At 45.5% G+C, this 26,005-nt stretch overlaps 1 protein-coding gene across 5 annotated transcripts in view; it reads left to right on the top strand.

Annotated features, from left to right (window-relative positions):
• Positions 1-26,005, top strand: part of IMPDH1 (inosine monophosphate dehydrogenase 1) — a 133,815-nt gene that overhangs the window by 19,534 nt on the left and 88,276 nt on the right. For all 5 annotated transcript variants that reach the window (XM_063926682.1, XM_063926681.1, XM_063926679.1 and 2 more), the window contains 3 exons: positions 16,859-16,907; positions 20,536-20,637; positions 21,996-22,070. In XM_063926682.1, the coding sequence (XP_063782752.1) occupies positions 16,859-16,907; positions 20,536-20,637; positions 21,996-22,070 (226 nt within the window). The remainder of the gene's footprint in view (positions 1-16,858; positions 16,908-20,535; positions 20,638-21,995; positions 22,071-26,005) is intronic.

Here is a 26,005-nt window from a genome sequence, read left to right as displayed (position 1 = left end):
AAGTTCAAAATGGAATCGCTCAGGGCGGTTACTGCAAGCCTGGAAGAGGGGGATTTTATGGTGTCGCTGGACATCAAGGATGCTTACTTGCATGTCCCCATTTTCCCACCTCACCAGGAGTACCTCAGGTTTGTGGTACAGAACTGTCATTACCAATTCCAGACGTTGCCGTTTGGTCTCTCCACGGCTCCGAGAATATTTACCAAGGTAATGGCCGAAATGATGATACTCCTTCGAAGAAAGGGAGTTCTAATTATCCCGTACTTGGACGATCTCCTCATAAAGGCGAGGTCCAAAGAGCAGTTGTTGGTCAGCGTAGCACTCTCTCAGGAAGTGTTGCAACAGCACGGCTGGATTCTGAATATCCCAAAGTCGCAGCTGATCCCTACAACGCGTCTGCTTTTCCTGGGAATGATTCTGGACACAGAACAGAAGAAGGTGTTTCTCCCAGAGGAGAAGGCCCAGGAATTGTCATCTCTGGTCAGGGACCTCCTGAAACCAAAACAGGTGTCGGTGCATCACTGCACGCGAGTCCTGGGAAAGATGGTGGCTTCTTATGAAGCAATTCCCTTCGGCAGGTTCCATGCAAGGATCTTTCAGTGGGATCTGTTGGACAAATGGTCCGGATCGCATCTTCAGATGCATCGGTTGATCACCCTGTCCCCAAGGGCCAGGGTGTCTCTGCTGTGGTGGCTGCAGAGTGCTCATCTTCTCGAGGGACGCAGGTTCGGCATACAGGACTGGATCCTGGTGACCACGGATGCAAGCCTCCGAGGATGGGGGGCAGTCACTCAGGGAAGAAACTTCCAAGGACAGTGGTCAAGTCTGGAGACTTCTCTACACATAAATATATTGGAACTAAGGGCCATCTACAACGCCCTGAGTCAAGCAGAGCCCCTGCTTCAAAACCAATCTGTACTGATTCAGTCAGACAACATCACGGCGGTCGCCCATGTAAACCGCCAGGGCGGCACAAGAAGCAGGATGGCAATGGCAGAAGCCACAAGGATTCTTCGATGGGCGGAGAATCACGTGCTAGCACTGTCAGCAGTGTTCATTCCGGGAGTGGACAACTGGGAAGCAGACTTCCTCAGCAGGCACGACCTCCACCCGGGAGAGTGGGGACTTCATCAAGAAGTCTTCACACAGATTGTAAACCGTTGGGAACTGCCACAGGTGGACATGATGGCGTCCCGCCTCAACAAAAAGCTAAAAAAATATTGCGCCAGGTCACGGGACCCTCAGGCGATAGCTGTGGACGCACTAGTGACACCGTGGGTGTACCAGTCGGTTTATGTGTTCCCTCCTCTTCCTCTCATACCCAAGGTACTGAGGATAGTAAGAAAGAGAGGAGTAAGAACTATACTCATTGTTCCGGATTGGCCAAGAAGAACTTGGTACCCAGAACTACAAGAAATGATCTCAGAGGACCCATGGCCTCTGCCTCTCAGACAGGACCTGTTACAGCAGGGGCCCTGTCTGTTCCAAGACTTACCACGGCTGCGTTTGACGGCATGGCGGTTGAACGTCGGATCCTAGCGGAAAAGGGCATTCCGGATTAAGTTATTCCTACGCTGATAAAGTCTAGGAAAGACGTGACAGCAAAACATTATCACCTTATATGGCGAAAATATGTTGCTTGGTGTGAGGCCAAGAAGGCCCCTACAGAGGAATTCCAGCTGGGTCGATTCCTGCACTTCCTACAGTCAGGAGTGACTATGGGCCTAAAATTAGGATCCATAAAGGTCCAGATTTCGGCCCTATCTATTTTTCTTTCAAAAAGAACTGGCTTCACTGCCTGAAGTTCAGACGTTTGTTAAGGGAGTGCTGCATATTCAGCCCCCTTTTGTGCCTCCAGTGGCACCTTGGGATCTTAACGTTGGATTTCCTGAAATCACACTGGTTTGAGCCACTTAAGACCGTGGAGCTAAAGTATCTCACTTGGAAGGTGGTCATGCTGTTGGCCTTGGCTTCAGCTAGGCGTGTCAGAATTGGCGGCTTTGTCATGTAAAAGCCCGTATCTGATCTTCCATATGGACAGGGCAGAATTGAGGACTCGTCCCCAATTTCTCCCAAAGGTGGTATCAGCGTTTCATTTGAACCAACCTATTGTGGTGCCTGCGGCTACTCGGGACTTGGAGGCTTCCAAGTTGCTGGACGTAGTCAGGGCTTTGAAAATCTATGTAGCCAGGACGGCTGGAGTCAGGAAAACTGACTCGCTGTTTATCCTGCATGCACCCAACAAACTGGGTGCTCCGGCTTCAAAGCAAACTATTGCGCGCTGGATCTGTAACACGGTTCAGCAAGCTCATTCTGCGGCAGGGTTACCGCATCCTAAATCGGTAAAAGCCCGTTCCACAAGGAAGGTGGGCTCTTCTTGGGCGGCTGCCCGAGGGGTCTCGGCTTTACAGCTTTGCCGAGCTGCTACTTGGTCGGGTTCAAACACATTTGCTAAGTTCTACAAGTTTGATACCCTGGCTGAGGAGGACCTTGCCTTTGCTCATTCGGTGCTGCAGAGTCATCCGCACTCTCCCGCCCGTTTGGGAGCTTTGGTATAATCCCCATGGTCCTTACGGAGTACCCAGCATCCACTAGGACGTCAGAGAAAATAAGAATTTACTCACCGGTAATTCTATTTCTCGTAGTCCGTAGTGGATGCTGGGCGCCCGTCCCAAGTGCGGAGACTCTGCAATACATGTATATAGTTATTGCTTAACTAAAGGGTTATTGTTATGAGCCATCTGTTACTGAGGCTCAGTTGTTGTTCATACTGTTAACTGGGTATGGTTATCACAAGTTGTACAGTGTGATTGGTGTGGCTGGTATGAGTGTTACCCTGGATTCCAAATCCTTTCCTTGTTGTGTCAGCTCTTCCGGGCACAGTTTCCTTAACTGAGGTCTGGAGGAGGGGCATAGAGGGAGGAGCCAGTGCACACCAGATAGTACCTAATCTTTCTTTTAGAGTGCCCAGTCTCCTGCGGAGCCCGTCTATTCCCCATGGTCCTTACGGAGTTCCCAGCATCCACTACTTACGAAGAGAAATAGAATTACCGGTGAGTAAATTCTTATTTTAAATCACATGATTATTATTTTTTTTTAAGCAAAATCATTGCTTTAAATCAAAGGAATTAAGGTCCAGCTTTATCAAGCCTTGGAGAAGGATAAATAGCACGGTGATCAAGTACCAACCAATCCGCTCCTGTCATTTTTCAAACACAGCCTGCTACATGGAAGTTAGGAGCTGATTGGTTGGTACTTTATCACTGTGCAATTTATCTCTCCCCAAGGCTTGATAAATCTGGGCCTAAATCTGGACAAACCAAGCATGAAGAAATATTTGGACCGCAACAATGAAGTATTGGGACCTGCACATTTTCTTGTTAACTTGATGGACTCAAGTTACTGTGGTTGTTTAACTGCAGAAGAAAAGTTAGAAGCTCTTACGTTTGCCAAAGAAAAATATCCACATTCAAATACCCTTCTATCAACACTAGTTAAATTCCAAGCAAAAGCAACCCCGTTTAATGAACTCTTGTTTGAGCACAATGTTGTGTCAGCAGTGGCACCAACAGGTTGGTGAAAAAGGCACACTGGTACAGAAACTGTAGCTGGTAATGACAATAGCATGGTAGCAGTGGAGCAATTGCTATCAGCTGCAGCATCATCGTCGGCTTCAGTAGAAAGAATGTTTTCAACATTTGGTATTGTGCAGTCAAAACTGAGAAAGCTCTTGGGTACTGACAAAGCTGCAAAACTTGTTTCATTTTAAGGTGTTCAAAAAAAACCTTATACGTAGGCGTAGTCAGATTTACAAATCGGGCAAGGCAATTACCAACTATTGTAACTTTTATCATCACTGCTGTTTCTTTCCTTTTGCAGTTTGTGTGATTTGTGTGTAGTTTGCTGTGCCATGATTCATGGTGACACTTTAAGTCATTTAAATTAAATATATTAAAGTTACAGTATTTTAAAAGGACTTTGTATTGTTTTTACTTGGTTTATTTGATTTTTATAAAAATCCAATTTAAATAAACAATTGAAATTATAAAAAAAAAAAAGATTTTTAAATCAGATTCCCCCCCCCCCCCACCCACATCTTGGAACGCATAAAAAAAGGGGTGAGTCTTTGTAATGGGCTAGTTCTGCCCATTGCCTTCTAGAGATGTAACATAAGAGTGCAGAATGCCCTGTTTTATCACGCATTGCTTTGAACAAGTCTTTAGGGGAAGCACCTCCCACCTAACATTTGTAATTTTCTACAGTGGGATTAAAAATTAAGTATCTGTCCACACTACAAGTAATTCCGTTCTAAAATACTCAGTAATACACGTTAATGTATATTAATGTAAAATACTTGCTCTTTAATGCCCACTGCATGGGATATGCTTGTGGCATTTTGGAGTAGGTTGTAAGAGTCAGGAGCAAATGACAACCACCTAGCTCACAGGTACTTAAACTCTGTCCTCGGGACCCCACGCAGTGCATGTTTTGCAGGTCTCCTCACAGAATCACAAGTGAAATAATTTGCTCCACCTGGAGACCTTTTAAAATGTGTCGGTGAGTAATTAATACACCTGTGCACTTGCTGGGTTACCTGCAAAACATGCACTGTATGGGGTAATGAGGACAGAGTTTGAGAACCTATGATCTAGCTGATCTTCAATAATGCGTATATTAATAAATACAGCCCTTACAATTAATAAAAGTGCCCATTAATGTATTTCCGAGGTTCATTATAATTTGCAAAATGGGATACGGTCATTAGGTCGACAATACTTAGGTCGATAGTCATTAGTTCGACCACTATTGGTCGACATGGTCACTAGGTCATTAGGTCAACGTGCACTAGGTCGACATGGAAAAAGGTTGACCAGTCTTTTAAAAAAAAAAAAAAAAAATGTCATACTTTACGATCCACGTGGACTACAAATGGGTAACCTTGCCCGAAGTATGGCGAGCGAAGCAGTACACTAATTGGGGTTCCCCGTCACTTTATGAAGAAAACACCAAAAAAAAGAATTAAAAAAACCCACATATCAACCTTTTCATGTTGACCTAATGCATGTTGACCAATAGTGGTCGACCTACTGACCCATACCCTGTAAAACACCCATATTTTTACAAAATAACTCTACAATATACTGTTAACCCTTCTTATTGTGTTACATTGACATCACATAACATGTTCATGTACAGAAGGCTCATGCATCAGGTCAGTATGTAAATACCTTTAATACAAAAAATGTAACGCCTATCTAAGCACAATATAGGCTATTAATGAAAGTATATTGAAAAGCAAAATGTGACTGTTGTCAAATCAGATATAACAGATGGCATAAACACAGCCACACAACAATGGTATGAGAGATCTAAAAAATATCAGAACTTCTACCATTTATATTAACAGTAGCAAAATATTGGGTCGATTCAATTCGGCAACTTATGAGTAGCGCCGGGAATTAGCTCCCGCCGCTATTCAATTCAGCTCCAGTTAAGACGGCGATGGCCCGTTCTCGCCGACTAAACAGGTTGAATTGTCGGGAGAACGGGCATTCTCCGACTTAACTCCCCGGCACAAGGCTGATTCCCGACAGAATCAGCCTCGCGCCGGCCGCGTGGCAGCACTTTTGTCGGGTTTCTTCTCTCATCCCCGGGGATGAGAGCAGAATTCCCGACAATTGCGGGTAACTAGCAGCTGAATTGAATAGCGTCGGGAGCTAATTCCCGGCACTATTCATAAGTTGCCGAATTGAATCGACCCATATAATTGCAAACATCCAATACATGGAGAAGCTGCGATGTGCATGGGGAGGTGGCACTGGATAGTTCTGACTAGGAATGGCTCCCACATAAAACTATCTTTCTTGCCTCTGAGCTGTCTAGAGTGCTGCCTCCATCATGCATGTTACCGCTCTGAGGATTACTTAATGGTGTAGGACAGCGAGTGATCTGATGCATGTTTCCCCAATAATTAAACACCTTAAGTTTTTAGATTTGTAGTAATAGGAGTCAACTCCATTCTATACAAGAGCAGTTTACAGTTTTAGGACGGTGATGAAAGAGCTGTAAACAATGAGATGTTAAAGGTCACTGCTAATTGAAAAATGCTGATGGCTTTATCCATGGAACATGTTCCATGCTGTTGTCTGCATCCTGTGTACAGTGTGATTGCCTGCTGACTCTCATTTCCTGCTCCTTCTGAAATTAAATAATGCATGGGCAAAGTAGGATTGTTACAACATTTCACAGAATTCAAATGGGAATATAAACACTAGTTGTAACCTAATATAGTGATGGCGGATTCATCAAATATCTTTGGTAATTACTCTACAAGGCCTTACTGCTTACATCTTCCTTGGCATTTTAATCTAGACTTAACAGTATTTAGCTAAAATACATATTACAAAAATGTGGTTTCGTTTATCAATCTCCAAATTGCATGTAAAATTAGGCAGTATTTCCCTGCATGCAAAAGAAAATTGCATTACACTACGATTTGTGTAGGTGCAACTTTGAAAGCTACACATGCCATTTATACTGATTTTAGTTTGCACTTTTAAATAGTGTCCTAATATATCTGTGGTGCACAAGTATTTTGTGGGCCATGTTCATTTTACTAATTAGAATGGACCACAATAAAATGTTACCTTGCTGTCGCACAGGAGAAGAGGAACCCCTTTACCCTTATGGGGTATATTCAATTAGGGTCTGATCCATTCCGACATACATTTGTCGGAATGGATCCGACTACCCCTATTCAATCCCATCTCAATTCGACTTTAAAAAAAGTCGAATTGAGATGAGACCTGTCAGCGGAGGAGAGGGGCGAGAGCCGCGGGCAGACGGAGGAGAGCAGCGCTGCAGAAGGATGTCTCGCAGCCGCCAGACCTCACGGCAGTGTCCACCCAACTCCAGCGAGCGTGACCTCACTTTCTGGAGCTGGGTGGACGCTGCCGTGAGCGACGCGGCTGTGACGCATCCTCTTGCAGCGCTGTGCTGTAGCGCTACTCTCCCCTGCCTGCCAGCGGCTCTCCCCCGTCTCCCCGCACCTCTCCTCCTCTAAGGTCCGACATTTTTTTTATGTCGGACTGAGATGGTCGGAAACGGGGCCAAATCCTGTCGAATTTGGCCCCGTTTCCCTCAAAAGTACGTGAATCGGCAGCTATACCGCCGATTTACGTACTATGCGACAAGTCGAATTCTCAGACTTGTCGAATAAAAATAGCGGGGACTGAATAGGTTGAATCACGATTCAACCTTAAAAAGTCTAAAACTGCCGTCTTTTCGACAGAGGGCAGCTTTCGTCCCTAATTGAATATACCCCTATGTGATACCTGTTAATGTTGCAAATGTCTCTGTGGAGACAGAATTGTGTGAGCTTCCTTAAAGTGTTCGTGTACCACTGGAGTTGACATGGCCAAGTCATATAGAGGATGTGTCGGCCCCTCCCCTGTAACACGTGTGTTGTGGCACAACATTATTTGTGACACGTTTCCCCTTTAGCCCATATCGAGCTAACTATCTGCATTATTATCTGTTTACTTACATTTGGTAAGGACAAGGCGGTTCCCATGCAGAGGTGCTTATTCTCACAAGATCGCACTATGTCATACCTTCAAGTCCGAGATTTGCATTGTAGTGTGCGTCTAACCGTGAATCATAGTGCAGATGATTTAATCTGGCTAACCGCCAAAGTCCCCCACACCTGCAATCGCTGTGATACTGGGGGGGGGGGGGGGGGGGGGTGATAAAGCTTCTATAGACTTGACCAGTGGAATGGTTACCCATGGCAACCAGTAGGCACTTCTATCTAGCATTTATCAAGTATATTTTGTAAAATAAGTGTAAGCTGGTTTAGAAGACCTGATGCATCTTTCCCTATGTTCGATGTGGAACTAGGAAAGCTATAAGATGACCATGGGGACTGAGGGCAAAGCTGGTTCAAAGAAGACAACCAGGACAGGAAGTTCCAATAAAAAAGGATGGAAAGTTTTTGCTGTGTGTAAGCAGATCAATATAGGGATGGATTTGTCCTTCAGCCCAAAGAATACTAGAGCATTTCATAAATGTGACCATAATAGAATGTCTGGCCAAAATCTTACTGATGACTTTACACAGTCTGCTATGGTGATGGACAAATCCTCTCGGCTCCTTCCTGCTTTGTTGCCAACGTGTTTGTTATAGCTTGTAACGTTTATTTAAAAGGCCTGCTGAAATGTTATTACAGATAGGTGTCTTTACTTGATCAGAATAATTTAATTTCACTTACTACAGAGATTAAAAATGTGTTGTCCTGTTTGTATGTTAGAGGTCTGCTCAGTGAGGCCTTTTAAGGGAATTGGTTACCTATCACTGATGTCTTGATTATTTATTACCATTTATTTATATAGCGCACACATATTCCACAGCGCTTTACAGAGAATATTTTGGCCATTCACATCAGTCCCTGCCCCAGTGGAGCTTACAATCTATATTCCCTATCGCATGTACACACATTCATGCTAGGGTTAATTTTGAGCCAATTAACCTACCAGTATATTTTTGGATTGTGGGAGGAAACCGGAGTACCCGGAAGAAAACCCATGCAAGTACAGGGAGAATATACAAATTCCACATAGGGCCATGGTGGGAATGGAACCCATGACCTCAGTACTGTGAGGCAGTAATGCTAACCATTACACCATCTGTACTGCCCAAATTCGGCATTGTACTACTTGTTGTAGCAAATATGTTGCTGAGAGCCCGAACAAATATGTACAGTTCCTCTACAAGTATTGTGCTGTAGGTGATAAAATAATCCAAGATAGACAGTGTATGATATAGGGGCCAAATTGCTTGGAAGTGGTGTGCATGTTTTATTGCTGTGGAAGACCAGAAGCCGTTTATTGCACTTTAGCCCAGAGAACTGCTTACATCATTCTCTGTATATAACATTAATATTAACAGTTTCACTGAAAGCTCCCTTCCCATGAAAATTCCTTCCTGAAAAAGGCTCAGCTTGCAGCTGTTGATTGCATTTGTGTTAAGCAAGTCAGTATATCCAGAGATTAGTCAGCAGCTAGGGATTGGAAGTGTCCTGGTTAAAGCCAATCTGCTTTCTTAAGGGGGGTACTCACGGAGCGATATTCTAAGCAATCTGACTAGATTGCTTAGAATATCGGCAGGATCGCTCCGTGTGTAGCCCCCTCGGCGATAGCGATGCGCGGCCCCGCACATCGCTATCGCCGCTGCTAGATTGGCCTGCATGCAGGCCAATCTAGCGGGTCGCTCACTTCACCCGCTGGGTGAAGTGAGCGGCCCCCCCGTCTCCCCCCGCACGCTCAGCACAGATCGCGCTGTGCTGAGCGGCAGGAGAGATGTGTGCTGAGCGGTTCGCTCAGCACGCATCTCTCCTTGATCGGCCCGTGAGTACTGGGCTTTAGATATTCGCATTGATGGCTTGTCTTCTACAAACCATTGTAATCAAGATATGGTATGTTCTATGCTGCTTTCGGGTAAAAAAATTTCTTCATTTTGAGTTCTATTGTAATTCACTTTTTTAGTTTTCTAATTGTTTCTTTACAGAAGGTGTGGTTTTTTTTTTGTTTGTTTTTTGTTGTTTACTATTACATTTTATCTTTTATTATACCTGTGTTCTTGTACTTGTATTACGCTAAAATTGAGCATTACACTCGGATGTCAAACATGGGGTAATTTTGTTTTGTGGGCGCCCATCAAAGCCGTTAAATTGTTGCACCCCCACAAGGGCGTGTGCACGCCTATTAGTACCAGTTTTAGTTGCACAAAGTGGCTAAACCCTTCTAAGGTGTGCTGCTTTGGGTGCCTAAAGTACAAAATTGCCGCATATTTCAGCTTGCCACCTCATGAGGCTACGAGCTGAAATGTGTCGTCATACCTCCCCACCCCCACGCACCTATCCTGCTCGAACAACGCAACAATTGAATTGCTCCATCGGGCATCATCTAGTGGCAGCTGTGAGGTAAAACAGTTGAATCTCCCCCACAGAGATCAAAACGGTAAAGGACTATGAAGAAACGTGTTATAAAACAACTGAGATCCTACAGCGCTGAATCTTACTAAAAGGCTTGGGGAGGGGGGGGGGGGGATTGCTCCATGCCAACAGGTAAATTCTCAGCTGTCAAACAAGGTATAAACTTCAGTAGCTTGCAATATCTTCTGTGTTTTTGATAACTTCTGGGTTGCTTCATTTAAGGTTTGTGAATTGATTTTAGTGAACTTGATAAATTGTTGCACTACTTGAGTTCAATTGAGATTAAGGAGCCTATGTATTTGAATACTTGAGTGCCATAGTACCACTAAACAAGGGCCTGAAGATGTGGGGTAAATAGCTTGGAGCTGAACCAGGTACAATAGTTGCTTTTATATGTGTGCAGATTGTGCTCTTTCCCTATGAAATCGAGACTATTCCTCATATATATATATATATATATATATATATATATATATATATATATATATATATATATATATATATCTATCTAACAGGTCTGTTCAGTACCGGGATAGGTGCTGGTTTGTGAGCTGGCAGAACTCCCTCTGTGTCTCTCTAACAGGCTTTGTTGGGTCTGTCTCCTATAGCCCCAGTGTGGTTGTGGGTGTCGGTATGTGTGTGTCGACATGTCTGAGGCTGAGTGCTCTTCCCAGGAGGAGGCTGGAGTGGGGACAGAAAAGACTGTGAGAGTGACCGTTTCGGCACCGCCGACGGATGATTGGGTAAATATGTTGAGTGTTTTGAATGCAATTGTGACTGAGTTGTCTAAGATGTTTGATAAATCTGAGTCTAAGAACCAGACATGGAGAAAATCCATGGAGGATGCATTGTCACAAGCTCAGACCCCTTCGGGATCACAAAAACGTGCTTTTACCCAGATAGCAGATACAGATACCGACTCTGATTCCAGTGTCGACTATAGTGATGCCAGATTGAATCCAAAACTGGCTAAGAGCATTCAGTATATGACTGTGGCAATAAAAGAAGTGTTGCATATAACAGAGGACCCTGCTGTTCCTGATACTAGGGTCTGTATGTATAAAGGAAAGAAACCTGAGGTAACATTTCCTCCCTCTCATGAACGGAACGCTCTTTTTGAAAAGGCTTGGAAAAATCCTGACAAGAAGATACAGGTTCCCAAAAGAATTCGAGTGGCATATCCGTTTCCTTTTGGGGACAGGGAAAAGTGGGAGTCAACCTCCACGGTAGACAAAGCTTTATCGCGTCTATCCAAAAAGGTGGCGCTTCCGTCTCCTGACACAGCAGCCCTAAAGGATCCTGCAGGAAAATACACTAAAATCCATTTATGTCACTACGGGTTCGCTACTCAGGCCTGCCGTTGCTTCGGCATGGGTGAGTAGCGCTATTGAAAAGTGGGCAGATAACTTGTCATCTGAGGTAGATACCCTAGACAGGGATAATGTGCTTTTGACTCTGGGTCATATCAGGGACGCTGCAGCATAGTTAAAAGAAGCTGTAAGGGATATTGGCCCCTTTGGGATCTAGGGCCAATGCCATGGCAGTCTCGGCAAGGAGAGCATTGTAGATTCATCAGTGGAATGCTGAGCTGACTCTAAGAAGGCAATGGAGTCGTTACCGTTTAATGGTAGTGTCTTGTTTGGTGACGGCCTCACTGACCTGGTATCTACGGCTACCGCGGATAAGTCGTAATTTTTACCTTATGTTCCTTCACAACAGAAGAAAATGCCCCACTATCAGATGCAGTCCTTTCGGCCCAATGAATACAAGAAAGGACGAGGGTCCTCCTTCCTTGCTGCGTGAGGAAGAGGAAGGGGAAAAAGGTCACCGGCTGTGGCAAATTCCCAAGAGCAGAAGTCCTCTCCGGCTTCTACCAAATCCACCGCATGACGCTGGGGCTCCTCTGCGGGAGTCCGCACCAGTGGGGGCATGTCTGAGGCTCTTCAGTCAGGTCTGGGGGCACTCTGACCTGGATCCTTGGATATTAGAAATAGTAGACCAAGGGTACAAATTAGAGTTTCAGGACATGCCCCCTTACCGATTTTTCAAATCGGCCTTGCCAGTTTCACTTCCAGAAAGAGAGGTTGTATGCGCTGCGATACTAAAGCTGTGTCAAAATCAAGTCATTGTCACGGTACCCCCGTCACAACAGGGGGAGGGTTTTTATTCAAGTCTGTTCGTGGTACCAAAGCCGGATGGCTCGGTCAGACCGATTCTGAACCTAAAATCTCTCAATTTCATTCTAAAAAAATTCAAGATGGAATCTCGAATTTCTTTCTAAAAAAATTCAGTCTGGAGGAGGGCGATTTTATGGTGTCGGTCGACATAAAGGATGCCTACTTACATGTTCCCATATATCCTCCACATCAGGCATACCTGAGGTTTGCTGTTCAGGATTGTCATTACCAATTCCAGACGTTGCCGTTTGGTCTGTCGACGGCTCCGAGGATTTTCACCAAGGTTATGGCGGAAATTATGGTGCTCCTGCGCAAGCAGGGAGTAACAATTATCCCGTACTTGGACGATCTCCTGATAAAGGCGAGATCCAAGGAACAATTGCTGAAAAACGTTGCACTCTCTGACGATTCTGCTACAACATGGTTGGCTCCTAAACTTGCCAAAATCACAATTGGTTCCGACGACACGGTTGTCGTTCCTGGGTATGATTCTGGACAGAGAATTACAGAGTGTTTCTTCCAGTGGAAAAGGCTCTGGAAATACAGAACATGGTAAAACAGATTCTGAAATCGGCAAGTGTCGTTTCTTCAATGCACTCGGTTACTGGGGAAGGTGGTGGCGGCCTACGAGGCCATTCAGTATGGAAGGTTCCATGCCAGGGTCTTTCAGTTGGACCTGCTGGACAAGTGGTCCGGGTCTCGCCTGGACATGCACCGGAAAATATTCCTATCTTCCAGGACCAGGATCTCCCTTCTTTGGTGGTTGCACAGTTCTCACCTTCTGGAGGGACGCAGGTTCGGGATTCAGATTGGATCCTGGTGACCACAGATGCAAGTCTCCGAGGCTGGGGAGCAGTCACACAGGGGAGAAATTTCCAGGGAAAATGGTCAAGCCAGGAAGCTTGTCTGCACATAAACATTCTGGAATTAAGGACCATTTACAACGGCATTCTGCAAGCGGATCATCTTCTTCGCGGTCTGCCCGTCTTGATTCAGTCGGACAACATAACAGCAGTGGTGTACATAAACCGCCAGGGCAGAACAAGAAGCAGAGCGGCAATGGCCGAGGCCACGTGAATTCTTCGCTGGGCGGAGAAACATGCAAGCGCTCTGTCAGCGGTCTTCATTCCAGGAGTGGACAACTGGGAAGCAGACTTCCTCAGCAGACACGATCTCTATCCAGGAGAGTGGGGTCTACATCAAGAGGTCTTTGCAGGAGTGACAAGTTGTTGGGGAATTCCTCAAATAGACATGATGGCGTCCCACCTCAACAAGAAACTTCAGAGATATTGTTCCAGGTCAAGGGACCCTCAAGCGATGGCGGTGGACGTCCCTAGTGAGACCGTGGGTGTTTCCGTCGGTATATGTGTTCCCTCTACTTCCACTCATTCCAAAGGTGATAAAGATGATAAGAAGAACAAAGGTTCAGGCGATACTCATTGTTCCAGACTAGCCAAGGAGGGCCTGGTATCCCGATCTTCAGGAATTTCTCATAGAAGATCCCTGGCCTCTTCTCTACGAGAGGACCTGTTGCAACAAGGACCGTGCGTGTATCAAGACTTACCGCGGCTGTGTTTGACGGCATGGCGGTTGAGCGCCAAATCCTAGCCCGGAAGGGTATTCCCAGTGAAGTCATTCCCACACTACTTCAGGCTAGAAAAGAAGTAACTGCAAAGCATTACCACTGTATTTGGAGGAAATATGTGTCTTGGTGTGAATCCAAGAAGACTCCTACGGAGGAATTTCAGCTGGTGAGTTTGCTCCATTTTTTGCAAGCTGGCGTGGATGCGGGCCTAAAGTTGGGCTCAATTAAAGTACAAATTTCGGCCTTATCGTTTTTTTGTTTTTTTTTCCCCAGAAAGAATTGACCTCCCTTCGTGAAAGGCGTACTACACATCCAACCTCCCTTTGTGGTGCCATGGGATCTCATTGGTTTGAACCTTTGCGTAAGGTTGTGTTAAAGTTCCTTACTTGGAAAGTAGTCATGTTGTTGGCCTTAGCTTCCGCAAGGCGGGTATCTGAATTGGCGGCTTTGTCTCACAAAAGCCCCTATTTAATCTTCCAAGCTGATAGGGCGGAGTTGAGAACTCGTCAGCAATTTTTGCCAAAGGGGGGGGGGGGGGTCATCGTTTCATGTAAACCAGCCTATTGTGGTGCCTGTGGCTACTGACGCTTTGGCGGAATCGAAGTCTCTCGATGTGGTCAGAGCTTTGAAAATCTATGACGCCAGAACGGCTCAAATTAGGAAAACAGATGCTCTGTTTGTCCTGTGGACTCCCAACAAGATTGGGGCTCCTGCTTCCAAGCAGACTATTGCACGTTGGATCTGTAATACGATTCAGCAAGCTCACTCTACGGCAGGATTGCCGTTACCAAAATCTGTGAAGGCCCATTCTACCAGAAAGGTGGGCTCATCCTGGGCGGCTGCCCGAGGGGTCTCAGCATTACAGCTTTGCCGAGCGGCTACTTGGTCGGGATCAAACACCTTTGCGAAGTTTTACAAGTTTGATACCCTGGCTGAGGAGGACCTCTTGTTTGGTCAATCGGTGCTGCAGAGTCATCCGCACTCTCCCGCCCGTTCTAGAGCTTTGGTATAAACCCCATGGTTCTTGAAGCATCCCCAGCATCCTTTAGGACGTATGAGAAAATAGGATTTTAATACCTACCGGTAAATCCTTTTCTCTTAGTCCGTAGAGGATGCTGGGCGCCCGTCCCAGTGTGGGCTGTATCTGCAGTTTGGTTGTAGTTACGCTCATGTTGAGTTAAGTTCAGTCAGTCTGTGACTGATGTTGGTCATGCCGTTGCATGCGTTGTTGTTGAATGCCATGTTGTACGGCGTGTTAGTGGTGTGAGCTGGTATGTATCTCACCTTGGTTTTAAAAACGTTAAATAAATCCTTTTCCTCTAAATGTCCGTCTCCCTGGACACAGTTCCTATAACTGGAGTCTGGAGGAGGGGCATAGAGGGAGGAGCCAGTTCACACCCATTTAAAGTCTTAAAGTGCCCATGTCTCCTGCGGATCCCGTCTATACCCCATGGTTCTTGAAGCATCCTCTACGGACTAAGAGAAAAGGATTTACAGGTAGGTATTAAAATCCTATTTTTGCAACTTTAAACACGAGGGGGGTGGTTTCATTTGAACGTGATGTTTTGCTTTGGTAATGAGTGCCTGGGCGTTGCGGGTATGTGACTGCCGGTCACAATACCGGCCTCTAAATCCTGCCCGATCACAATCCCGATGGTCAGCATGCCGACCAGCAGGGACTATTCCCAGAGTGGGAATAGAGCCCGCAAGGGGCTTGTTGCTCTCCCAAACTGGGATCCTGGTGTCTGTATGCTGACCGCCGGTCACGCGTACCCAACACGTGCCCGGAGCTGTTCATATGGCCTCACTGCAAACCCGCGACTAAAGGAAACTTGGTCATATCCTCCTGAGGTGCGAGCAGAAATTAGACTTAACTAGTGCCACAATGCTAGTTGTAGGATTACTGCATGCACTAGGATCTTTGCGCTCGGCACTTAAGTCCGAAAATGCAGTTTAACACAACTAATTCTTAGGCAAGTGTCGGGCTTGATGCAGTCAATTGAATAGCGATGGGCACTACTTCCCTGAGTTACACAACATTACATTCAATTGAATTCCCCCCCCCATGCAGATTTTATTGTAGAAAATGTGGTCAACGACCCATACTACGTCAAGGTTTGCTAGTCCATCTTTGTTTACTGTTTGTATTTGTATATTGCTGGATTCCTGGTGCCTGTGAGTTAAGCATCTAAGGTGAAGATGTGTTAAGCCTTGGAGAGAAATAAAATACCAGCCAATCTGCTCCTAGCTGCCATGTCACAGGCTGTGTTTGAAAAATGACAGTTGATTGGATAGTGGTATCTTTCTTCACTTTATCACTCTCCAAGGCTTAATACATCTGACCCATTTATTCTTTATTATCAGCATATGCATGCTTTGTTCTTCAAGTGGTGGTGGTCTTGATAATGAAGTCTGTGTGTAGGCTAAAGCATAGAATTGTGCAAAACTAGCATACCAAACATACAATACAGTGTACGCAGGAACATCTTGTGCAGTGCATGTGTGTCTGTTTTTAGAATACATTCTACTTTCATCATGCATAACTAGTGATGTACTGTTCAGAATTGCCTAAGTTTACTGTACCTGGGGTTTATATAAGCATGTCCTCAAAATGTATGTATCATACCAGAGCCGGATTAAAGGATTATGCAGTGGATACAGTGCTCATCATTTTTTCCCTGCAATCCAGCTTTCCACATCTATTGTAATAAGGAGTGGGATTCCTGGGGAGAGGGGAAAGTTACACTCCATAAACTAACGACGAGATATTATAGTGTCAGGGATGCAGCCTATATACTGGATGTTGACTCCTCATTCTTTAACAGATCAGACTTTTGCTGGCAAAATGTTTCTACAAAATGAAAGTTAAAGTGCATCCTATGTGTACGTTTTATTTATGGGGCCTGGGAGGCTGATAATGACACTGCTGCTCTGTGATAGTATACACAGATATGTGTAGCTGTGTGTATATTATGAGATTGAATGCTCTGCAATTATGTGGTCATTCTGCATTCCTATCAGTCTTGAACATGGTCATTGAATGTGAAATGCGGTTTGATCAGTGTGCTATAGTGTACTTACAGAATGTTTCTTTTTCTTTTTTAGTGACTTTTTGATTCTCCCTGGATTTATTGATTTCACAGCTGATGAAGTGGTGAGTGACTATATATTTGTACATGATCACCATCTTGGCAGCATTTTCCAGGTTATAGTTTACCACAGTAGGCAGCACTGCATAGTAGGCAGAATAATAATGTACAGCACACAGTGGGCCTAATTCATGTTTGCACACAATACCGATGTTTACCAGTAGACTGCACATGCGCCACGTCACGATCACACTGCACGTGCCAAGATACCTTTCAGATGCAGCTTGCAGTGAAAATGTAAACAGAGTGATTGACAGGAAGGGACTGTTTGATGGGAGGCAGCGGAAAGCGATGGCAAAAATGCCGACGCCTGTTTTTGGGCAGTTTATCTGGCTTTAGCTGCATTTGCATACATAGAGAAACATGGCGCCAGCGTTGGTACTGCTGCTGTCAGACCATGTACTCAATTCTGTAGGCTGACAAGTCACAGCTGCATAGCTCTGTGCATACAGATGTGAATTAGGTCCAGGGGGGCAGATGTATTAAGCCTGGAGAAGTCATAAAGCAGTGATAAGTGTAAGGTGATAACGCACCAGCCAATCATTACAGGTTTGCAAAATGGCAAGAGCTGATTGGCTGGTGCGTTATCACCTTCCACTTATCACTTCTCCAGGCTTAATACATCTGCCCCAATGACTTGTAAGGTGAATACACGGTATGCCAGTATCTGCATAATATGTGCGTTTCCAGACAAATTGAAACAACATATAAGGAAGTGTATATGCCCAATTGCATGCTTCAGCAGGTTACATGGGATATCTTCTGGCTGGCTGTGCTGCACAACCAGTCTGAAGATATCACATGTAACTCGGTGCAGTTTGATGAAGGACAGGACAAGGGATCATTCTGGCGTTCATTAAATCGTTCTGCTGTATGTGGCCAATACAATATGTTGGCAGGGAGCACATCATTCTGATGTGTACCTGGCCTTAACTCTCTTCTACAGTCAAAACCCCTTTCTGACCAACTGTTAACCCTTTTTTTTTTTTTTTTTTTTTTTTTTTTTTTCTTCTTCTTCTTCTTCTTTCTTTCTAGCTTTTAACGTGTTTTATAACATATGGCCAGAGTAGGGGGCGGGGGCAGTTTTTGGAAACCTCGTACATGGCTGTTTGATGTCACTGTGCTTAAAATTACCAGTAGGCTGCTAGGCCTACAACTTTCAGCACACTGCCTGCCAGATGTCAAGGTCCACCCAGCGACTATCGGGCATCTGAAGCTGCCATGGGGGAAGACATTGAAGAGTAGTCGCAAGATATGGGCCAGTTTAGTTTAATTCTGAAAGAGTGTGTCTAAGTAATGGTAAACATTAATCAGGCATTTACATTTAAAGAATAAACCTCCCACCCCACCTGGGTTTTAGCTAAACCTCTGATGTGCTTAGAATGTCATTCCTATATGAAACTGCTACCACCTTGTGGTCAATTTGAAGTTTGCAACTGTCATTTTAAGGAAGTGTCCATGCATTTGGTCATTTAATGGGGATATGCATTAACATCTTGCTTTTCTTTGTCCTAAAAGATATCCTGCATCACCGCTTACCATAGTGATACAGGATGTCTAAAGTTCCATATATACTGTGCGTTTTTGCCCAGCGTGTATGAACAGCGATGATCGCTGACATCGCTGGGCTGAAAAGCGCTCAGTGCATACACATTGCTGACTGCTACCAAGCAGGATCCTGAGCCTGGATTATATAGAGCACTTCGGGTCAGGCACTCCCAGGGTGCAAGGAGGTGCTGAATGTGCTGCTTCAGGCAGGACTCGAGTGTCTTGCCAGGGCCTCCCTATTTAAACCCTGTCCCTACTCAATCACTCTGTGGCTCTCTGGTATAGGACAGGACACTTTTCTTTAAAAAAATGGTCAGGGCCCCATGCCTTGCTAAATCACTATAGTGGGAACACTAGAGTAAACCTGCCTAAATGATCACGCTGGCAATCTACAGGACGCCCTTTTCTATTAACATAAGTACACAACTCTGCTACCCACATGATCTTTATTCTCTCATGAAACATTTTGTGCTGCTTTGAGCATTGGCTTCAGGTTCTATCCCTGCCAAATGCAGAACTGTGTTCACATAAGGAACAGGAATGGAAAAAAAAAAAAAAAAAACTAGAAAGTTGTTTACAATGGCGTCCCTAGGATTTGTCACCCAATGTGAACTCTTTGCATGTGCCAAAGGAAGTGTGGCCTCATGTCACCCCCGCCCAGAGTATATTTGGGGGGCGTGACCACAGGTTGTGACCCCTCTCGTCATTCTGTGGGCATGCCCTGTGCATCCATCATCGTTGCTCGTGATGCCAAAATAGCAGAACAGCTGTGCTATTTTGGTGTCATTCCCTCAGATGGTGTCACCCACCTAGTGACGCCACTGCACCTACATCCTTTTTATAAATTAATCCAGTATGTGCTATGATACTAATTAAGCACACCATGTTTATGACAAGACCATCTTAATCTACAACTAAGTGCTAGGTGCAAGGTCATCGCTGGATTAATAAACTATAATCGAAACTGCCCCCTAAACACAGTTGGCACTTTACTGAGCAGTGGGTCACAAAGGTCACCCTTTTCATGTTTGGTATAGTTGACTGATGTGGTCAGTGCATGAAGAGCTGTATCCTGTTCTCTGGAGATTCTTCACAGTAATGATTTGTATAATAATCATGTGACCGTTGGATTATACAGAAGGTTCACTGATTGCAATATTCTAGTCCACAGGTTATCAAACTCGGTCCTCAGGACCCCACACAGTGCATGTTTTGCAGGTCTCCTCACAGAATCGCAAGTGAAATAATTAGCTCCACCTGTGGTCCTTTTAAAATGTGTCAGTGAGTAATTAATACACCTGTGCACTTGCTGGGTTACCTGCATAACATGCACTGTGTGGGGTCCTGAGGACAGAGTTTGAGAACCACTGTTCTAGTCCATTCCTGATGATGGGTTTTTTTTTGTTTTGTTTTTTGTAATTTGGTAAAATTCTAGCTGGGAGCTCTACCACATATTGATGATCCAGTTCATTTTACTTTGTAGACCAGTGGTGGCCAACGCGTCGCTCTCGAGCCCAGTGCAGCTCTTTCTTTATTCAAATGTGGCTCCCAACACTCAGTCACGTGACCACAAGAGATCTGTAAACCGCTGCACTACAGCCAGACATGCAGCAGCACTACGTAGACTGAGAACTGAGGGAGCCGAATACACATGGGGGAGCTGGCTGGAGTGACACAGGCTGGTGCTGGCTGGAGTGACACACAGGCTGGTGCTGGCTGGAGTGACACATGGGGGAACTGAAGTGTATTATGTGAATCTGGCTTTTTCAATATATTTTATGCGGATCTGGCTTTTTCAATTATTTGATGTAGAAGTGGCTTTTTCATTGTATTTTATGTTGGATCTGGCTTTTTCGATGTATTTTATACCAGGGGCGTGGCCTAGCAGGCACAAGATCACACCCCATTTTTGCAAGTGCGCCTTCGGCTCGAAGTCTGCTCTTTGATGTACCTAACAAGATTTCTTGTCTCTTTGTCTCTGACTGGTTTGCCAACCCTTTTGTAGACCATAAAATGTTTGGTATTTATATAATCAATGCTAAATTGGATTCTATGAATAATACTTATTGTGTATGTGTTTTAAAGGACCTGACTTCTGCCCTGACTCGTAAGATAACTTTGAAGACCCCGTTGATTTCCTCTCCCATGGACACAGTGACTGAGTCCGATATGGCTATTGCAATGGCGGTGAGTACAAAGCTCAGCCTTATGATCTCTGCCAGGAGGATAACGTTTTGCATAGTTAAAATAGAATGCAGATTATAAGCAAAATAAATCTATATCTATATATATATATATATATATATATATATATATATATATATATATTTATTTTTTAGTTTATTTTTTTTGCAATGGGGGGGGGGGGGGAAGGGGGTTGGTGTGCAATTAGCCTTTCTCTTCTTCTTTTTATTTTTCCCTGTTCCACAAATTTTATTTTTCTTGCACAAACACAAGGGATATATGAACAGTCGTGGACCTATGTATTTTTGATGGCTGCGACCAGGGTAAAGGGGCTTCTTATCGTTGATTTGTTTTGGCCTGTCTGAGGAATACCAAACCATATCACTGATAAATGACTGCATAGGAGCTAATTGGATAGCCACGGGTGAGGTAGTTGGCTGTGGTAATTTACAGCGGCTAATAGGGTGACGCCCTTACTGTTTTTAAGAGGGATCTTTGTGGGACATTTATTTTATTTGATCTGTTTCACTTTAGACTTGTTAGTATTGAAAGACACTATAGGCAGCCACTTAAACAAACTCTAACTTCAATAGTTATTTGCCTGGTGGAATATATTCTCTGTGTAGGTTTTCTGCAAAAGAGCTCATTGCTACCACATTGGCTACATTTTGTCTTTCTCTCACATGACCACACACCTGGAGATGCTATATCCCATGTGCAATGATGTTGCATATCTTAATGATGTTGCATATCGTTTGACATTAGTGCACACCCATCATTGGGAAGTGCAATTAAGGCAATTGTATTAAATGCAAGCAGGCTTTCAAGCACCATCCTAGAAGCTAAGTAAAGCTCTGCAACAAAAAATATTTGTATGTGGTCTTCCCTTAAATACAATGGGAACATTAAAATAATTGTATCACAGTTATTTAACAATAACACATTGCTTGGCTACGTGGCAGTAGTTATTAAAACCTAAAATATCAATGTCCAAATTCCATTGTTATACTTTATTAACTTGTTTACCTATAAATTGCACAGGCACCTAAATGAGCTCTGCTCCATTATTTTGCTTTGTGGTAAAACATTCGCTTTATTTTGATGAGTTATAGACAACTGTGGCATGAGGCTTGCAGTATTTATAGTCTATGGGGTCTCATTTCGGTAGCACTGGTTCATGGCTTTGCCCAAGGTGCAAAATTGCACTATCTTGCTGGATTTTAAATTAGGCTTTCGTGCTCGTGTGACAGGAGCTCCACATACATTACCTATAAGTGCAAAAAAATGAAAGCTTACAAGCGCAGAAAATTGAAAATATTTACATTTGGGAATGTTTCATGTCATGTCATCTTGTATTGCAGTTGATGGGAGGTATAGGGATCATTCATCATAACTGTACCCCAGAGTTTCAGGCCAATGAAGTCCGCAAAGTGAAGGTAAGACTTGGTAAATATAGTGTGTATGTTGATAGCTTTTTGTTTGAAGAGTTTGGATCCGTGCATTTCTCCCCAAAAAAAATTACATGGGACATGCCCCCCCCCCCAGCAGTGCCAGCTACACGGGACATCCCCCCCCAGCAGTGCCAGCTACACGGGACATGCCCCCCCCCCAGCAGTGCCAGCTACACGGGACATGCCCCCCCCCCCCCCAGTAGTGCCAGCTACACGGGACATGCCCCCCCCAGCAGTGCCAGCTACACGGGACATGCCCCCCCAGCAGTGCCAGATACACAGGCCAGAAGAGGTCGAGGCTCCTCTTTCCTTGCCAGAGGTAAGGGTAAAGGGAAAAGAACACCTGCGTTGGCTAGCTCCCAGGAGCAAGAGCCCTCCCCGGCTTCTACAAAATCCACCGCATGATGCTGGGGCTCCCCTAAGGGAGTCAACACCGGTGGGGGCACGTCTTCGACTTTTCCGCCGAATCTGGATTCTTACAGAAGTGGATCCTTGGGCAATCGAAATTTGTTTCCCAGGGCTACAAGCTGGAATTCGAAGAGGTGCCCCCCCGCCTATTTTTCAAGTCGGCCTTGCCAGCTTCGCCACCGGAAAGGGAGGTAGTGTTAGCTGCAATTCAAAAGCTGTGTCAACAGCAAGTGGTGGTCAAGGTTCCCCGGGGAAAAGGGTATTATTCAACCCTGTTTGTGGTCCCGAAGCCGGATGGTTCGGTCAGACCCATTTTAAATCTAAAATCCCTAAACCTGTACTTAAAAAAAAAAAAAAAAAAAAAATGTTCAAATTCAAGATGGAATCGCTCCGAGCGGTCATATCCAGCCTGGACAGGGGGGATTTTATGGTGTCACTAGACATAAAGGATGCATACCTTCATGTCCTGATATACCCTCCTCATCAGGAGTACCTGAGATTCGCTGTACAGGACTGACATTACCAGTTTCAGACGTTGCCGTTTGGGCTTTCCACGGCCCCGAGGATTTTCACCAAGGTAATGGCAGAGATGATGGTGCTCCTGCGCAGGCAGTGAGTCACAATTATCCCATACTTGGACGATCTCCTGATAAAGGCGTGATCGAGAGACAAACTGCTGGAGAGCGTGTCGCTCTCCTTGAAAGTGCTCCAACAGCACGGTTGGATTCTCAATCTGCCAAAGTCACAATTGGTTCCAACGACTCTGCTAGCGTTCCTAGGCATGATTCTGGACACGGAACAAAAGAGTTTTTCTCCCGATGGAAAAAGCCCGGGAACTCCAGAACATGGTCAGAGACCTGTTAAAACCGAAAAGAGTGTCAGTCCATCAATGCACTAGAGTACTGGGAAAAATAGTGGCAACCTACGAGGCCGTCCCCTTCGGCAGGTTTCATGCGAGGACATTTCAGTGGGACCTTCTGGACAAGTGGTCCGGGTCCCATCTTCAAATTCATCAGAAAATAAGCCTGTCCCCCAGGGCCAGGGTATCTCTTCTGTGGTGGCTGCAGAGGGCTCACCTCCTAGAGGGTCGCAGGTTCGGCATTCAGGACTGGGTTCTGGTGACCACGGACGCGAGCCTCCGAGGATGGGGAGCAGTCACACAGGGAAGAAACTTCCAAGGACTATGGTCAAGCCAGGAGGCTTGTCTACACATAAACGTACTGGAATTGAGGGCCATCTACAACGGCCTCTGTCGGGCGGAGACTCTTCTTCGGGGCCTGCCTGTTCTGATTCAGTCAGACAATGTCACAGCCGTGGCTCATGTAAACCGCCAGGGCGGAACAAGAAGCAGGGTGGCGTTGGCGGAAGCCGCCAGGATTCTTCGCTGGGCGGAAAATCATGTAAGCGCCTTGACGGCTGTATTCATTCCGGGAGTGGACAACTGGGAAGCAGACTTCCTCAGCAAACACGATCTCCATCCAGGGGAGTGGGGACTTCATCAAGAAGTCTTTACAGCGATTGCAAGTCAGTGGGGACTTCCTCAAACAGACATGATGGCGTCACGCCTCAACAACAAGCTTCCGAGGTATTGTGCCAGGTCAAGGGACCCTCAGGCAGTGGACGCCCTGGTGACACCGTGGGTGTTTCAGTCGGTCTATGTGTTCCCTCCTCTTCCTCTCATCTCAAAAATATTGAGAATCATAAGACGAAGTGGAGTACAGACAATTCTCATTGTTCCAGATTGGCCTCGAAGGGCCTGGTATCCGGATCTGCAGGACATGCTCACAGAAGATCCGTGGCCTCTTCCTCTCAGAGAGGACCTGTTGCAACAGGGGCCCTGTCTGTTCCAAGACTTACCGCGGCTGTGTTTGACGGCATGGCGGTTGAACGCCGGATCTTAGCCGTGAAGGGCATTCCGGATGAAGTCATTCCTACTCTGATAAAGGCTAGGAAGGAGGTGACAGCGAAACATTATCACCGTATCTGGAGCAAGTATGTCTCTTGGTGTGAAACCAAAAATGCTCCTCCGGAAGATTTCCATCTGGGCCGTTTTCTCCACTTCCTACAGACTGGAGTGAATATGGGCCTAAAATTAGGCTCCATTAAGGTTCAGATTTCGGCCCTATCCATTTTCTTTCAGAAGGAATTGGCTTCTCTCCCAGAAGTCCAGACTTTTGTGAAGGGAGTGATGCATATCCAGCCTCCTTTTGTGCCTCCAGTGGCACCATGGGACCTTAATGTGGTGTTACAGTTCCTTAAGTCTCACTGGTTTGAGCCTCTTCAAAAGGTGGAATTAAAGTATCTCACTTGGAAAGTGGTCATGTTGTTGGCCTTGGCATCTGCAAGGCGAGTGTCCGAGTTGGCGGCTTTGTCACACAAAAGCCCATATCTGATTTTCCATGTGGATAGAGCCGAGTTGCGGACTCGTCCTCAATGTTTGCCTAAGGTGGTTTCCTCTTTTCATATGAACCAACCTATTGTGGTGCCTGTGGCTACCCGGGACTTAAAGGATTCAGAGTCCCTTGACGTGGTCAGGGCATTGAAAATTTATGTAGCCAGAACGGCTCGGGTTAGGAAAACAGAGGCACTGTTTGTCCTGTATGCAACCAACAAGGTTGGCGCTCCTGCTTCTAAGCAGACTATTGCTCGCTGGATCTGTAACACGATTCAGCAGGCTCATTTTACGGCTGGATTGCTGTTACCTAATTCGGTAAAGGCCCATTCCACTAGGAAGGTGGGCTCTTCTTGGGCGGCTGCCCGGGGCGTCTCGGCATTACAGCTTTGCCGAGCGGCGACTTGGTCGGGTTCAAACACTTTTGCTAAATTCTACAAGTTTGATACCCTGGCTGATGAGGACCTCATGTTTGCTCATTCGGTGCTGCAGAGTCATCCGCACTCTCCCGCCCGTTTTGGAGCTTGGGTATAATCCCCAGGGTCCTTACGGAGTCCCCAGCATCCTCTAGGACAGAGGTTCTCAAACTCTGTCCTCGGGGGCACACACAGTGCATGTTTTGCAGGTCTCCTCACAGAATCGCAAGTGAAATAATTAGCTCCACCTGTGGACCTTTTAAAATGTGTCAGTGAGTAATTAATACACCTGTGCACCTGCTGGGTTACCTGCAAAACATGCACTGTGTGCCCCCGAGGACAGAGTTTGAGATCCTCTGCTCTAGGACGTAAGAGAAAATAAGATTTCTCTAACGTCCTAGTGGATGCTGGGGACTCCGTAAGGACCATGGGGAATAGCGGCTCCGCAGGAGACTGGGCACAGCTAAAAAAGAATTAGGACTACCTGGTGTGCACTGGCTCCTCCCACTATGACCCCTCCTGCAGACTTCAGTTAGAATCCTGTGCCCGGCCGAGCTGGATGCACACTAGGGGCTCTCCTGAGCTTCTAGAAAGAAAGTATATGGTAGGTTTTATATTTTACAGTGAGATCTGCTGGCAACAGACTCACTGCAGCGAGGGACTAAGGGGAGAAGAAGCGAACCTACCTAACTGGTGGTAGCTTG

This window comes from Pseudophryne corroboree, chromosome 6, assembly GCF_028390025.1.
Source record: "Pseudophryne corroboree isolate aPseCor3 chromosome 6, aPseCor3.hap2, whole genome shotgun sequence".
Classification (NCBI taxonomy): domain Eukaryota; kingdom Metazoa; phylum Chordata; class Amphibia; order Anura; family Myobatrachidae; genus Pseudophryne; species Pseudophryne corroboree.
Note: the sequence above shows the minus strand (reverse complement) of the source record. Positions and strands in the feature narration are given on the sequence as shown.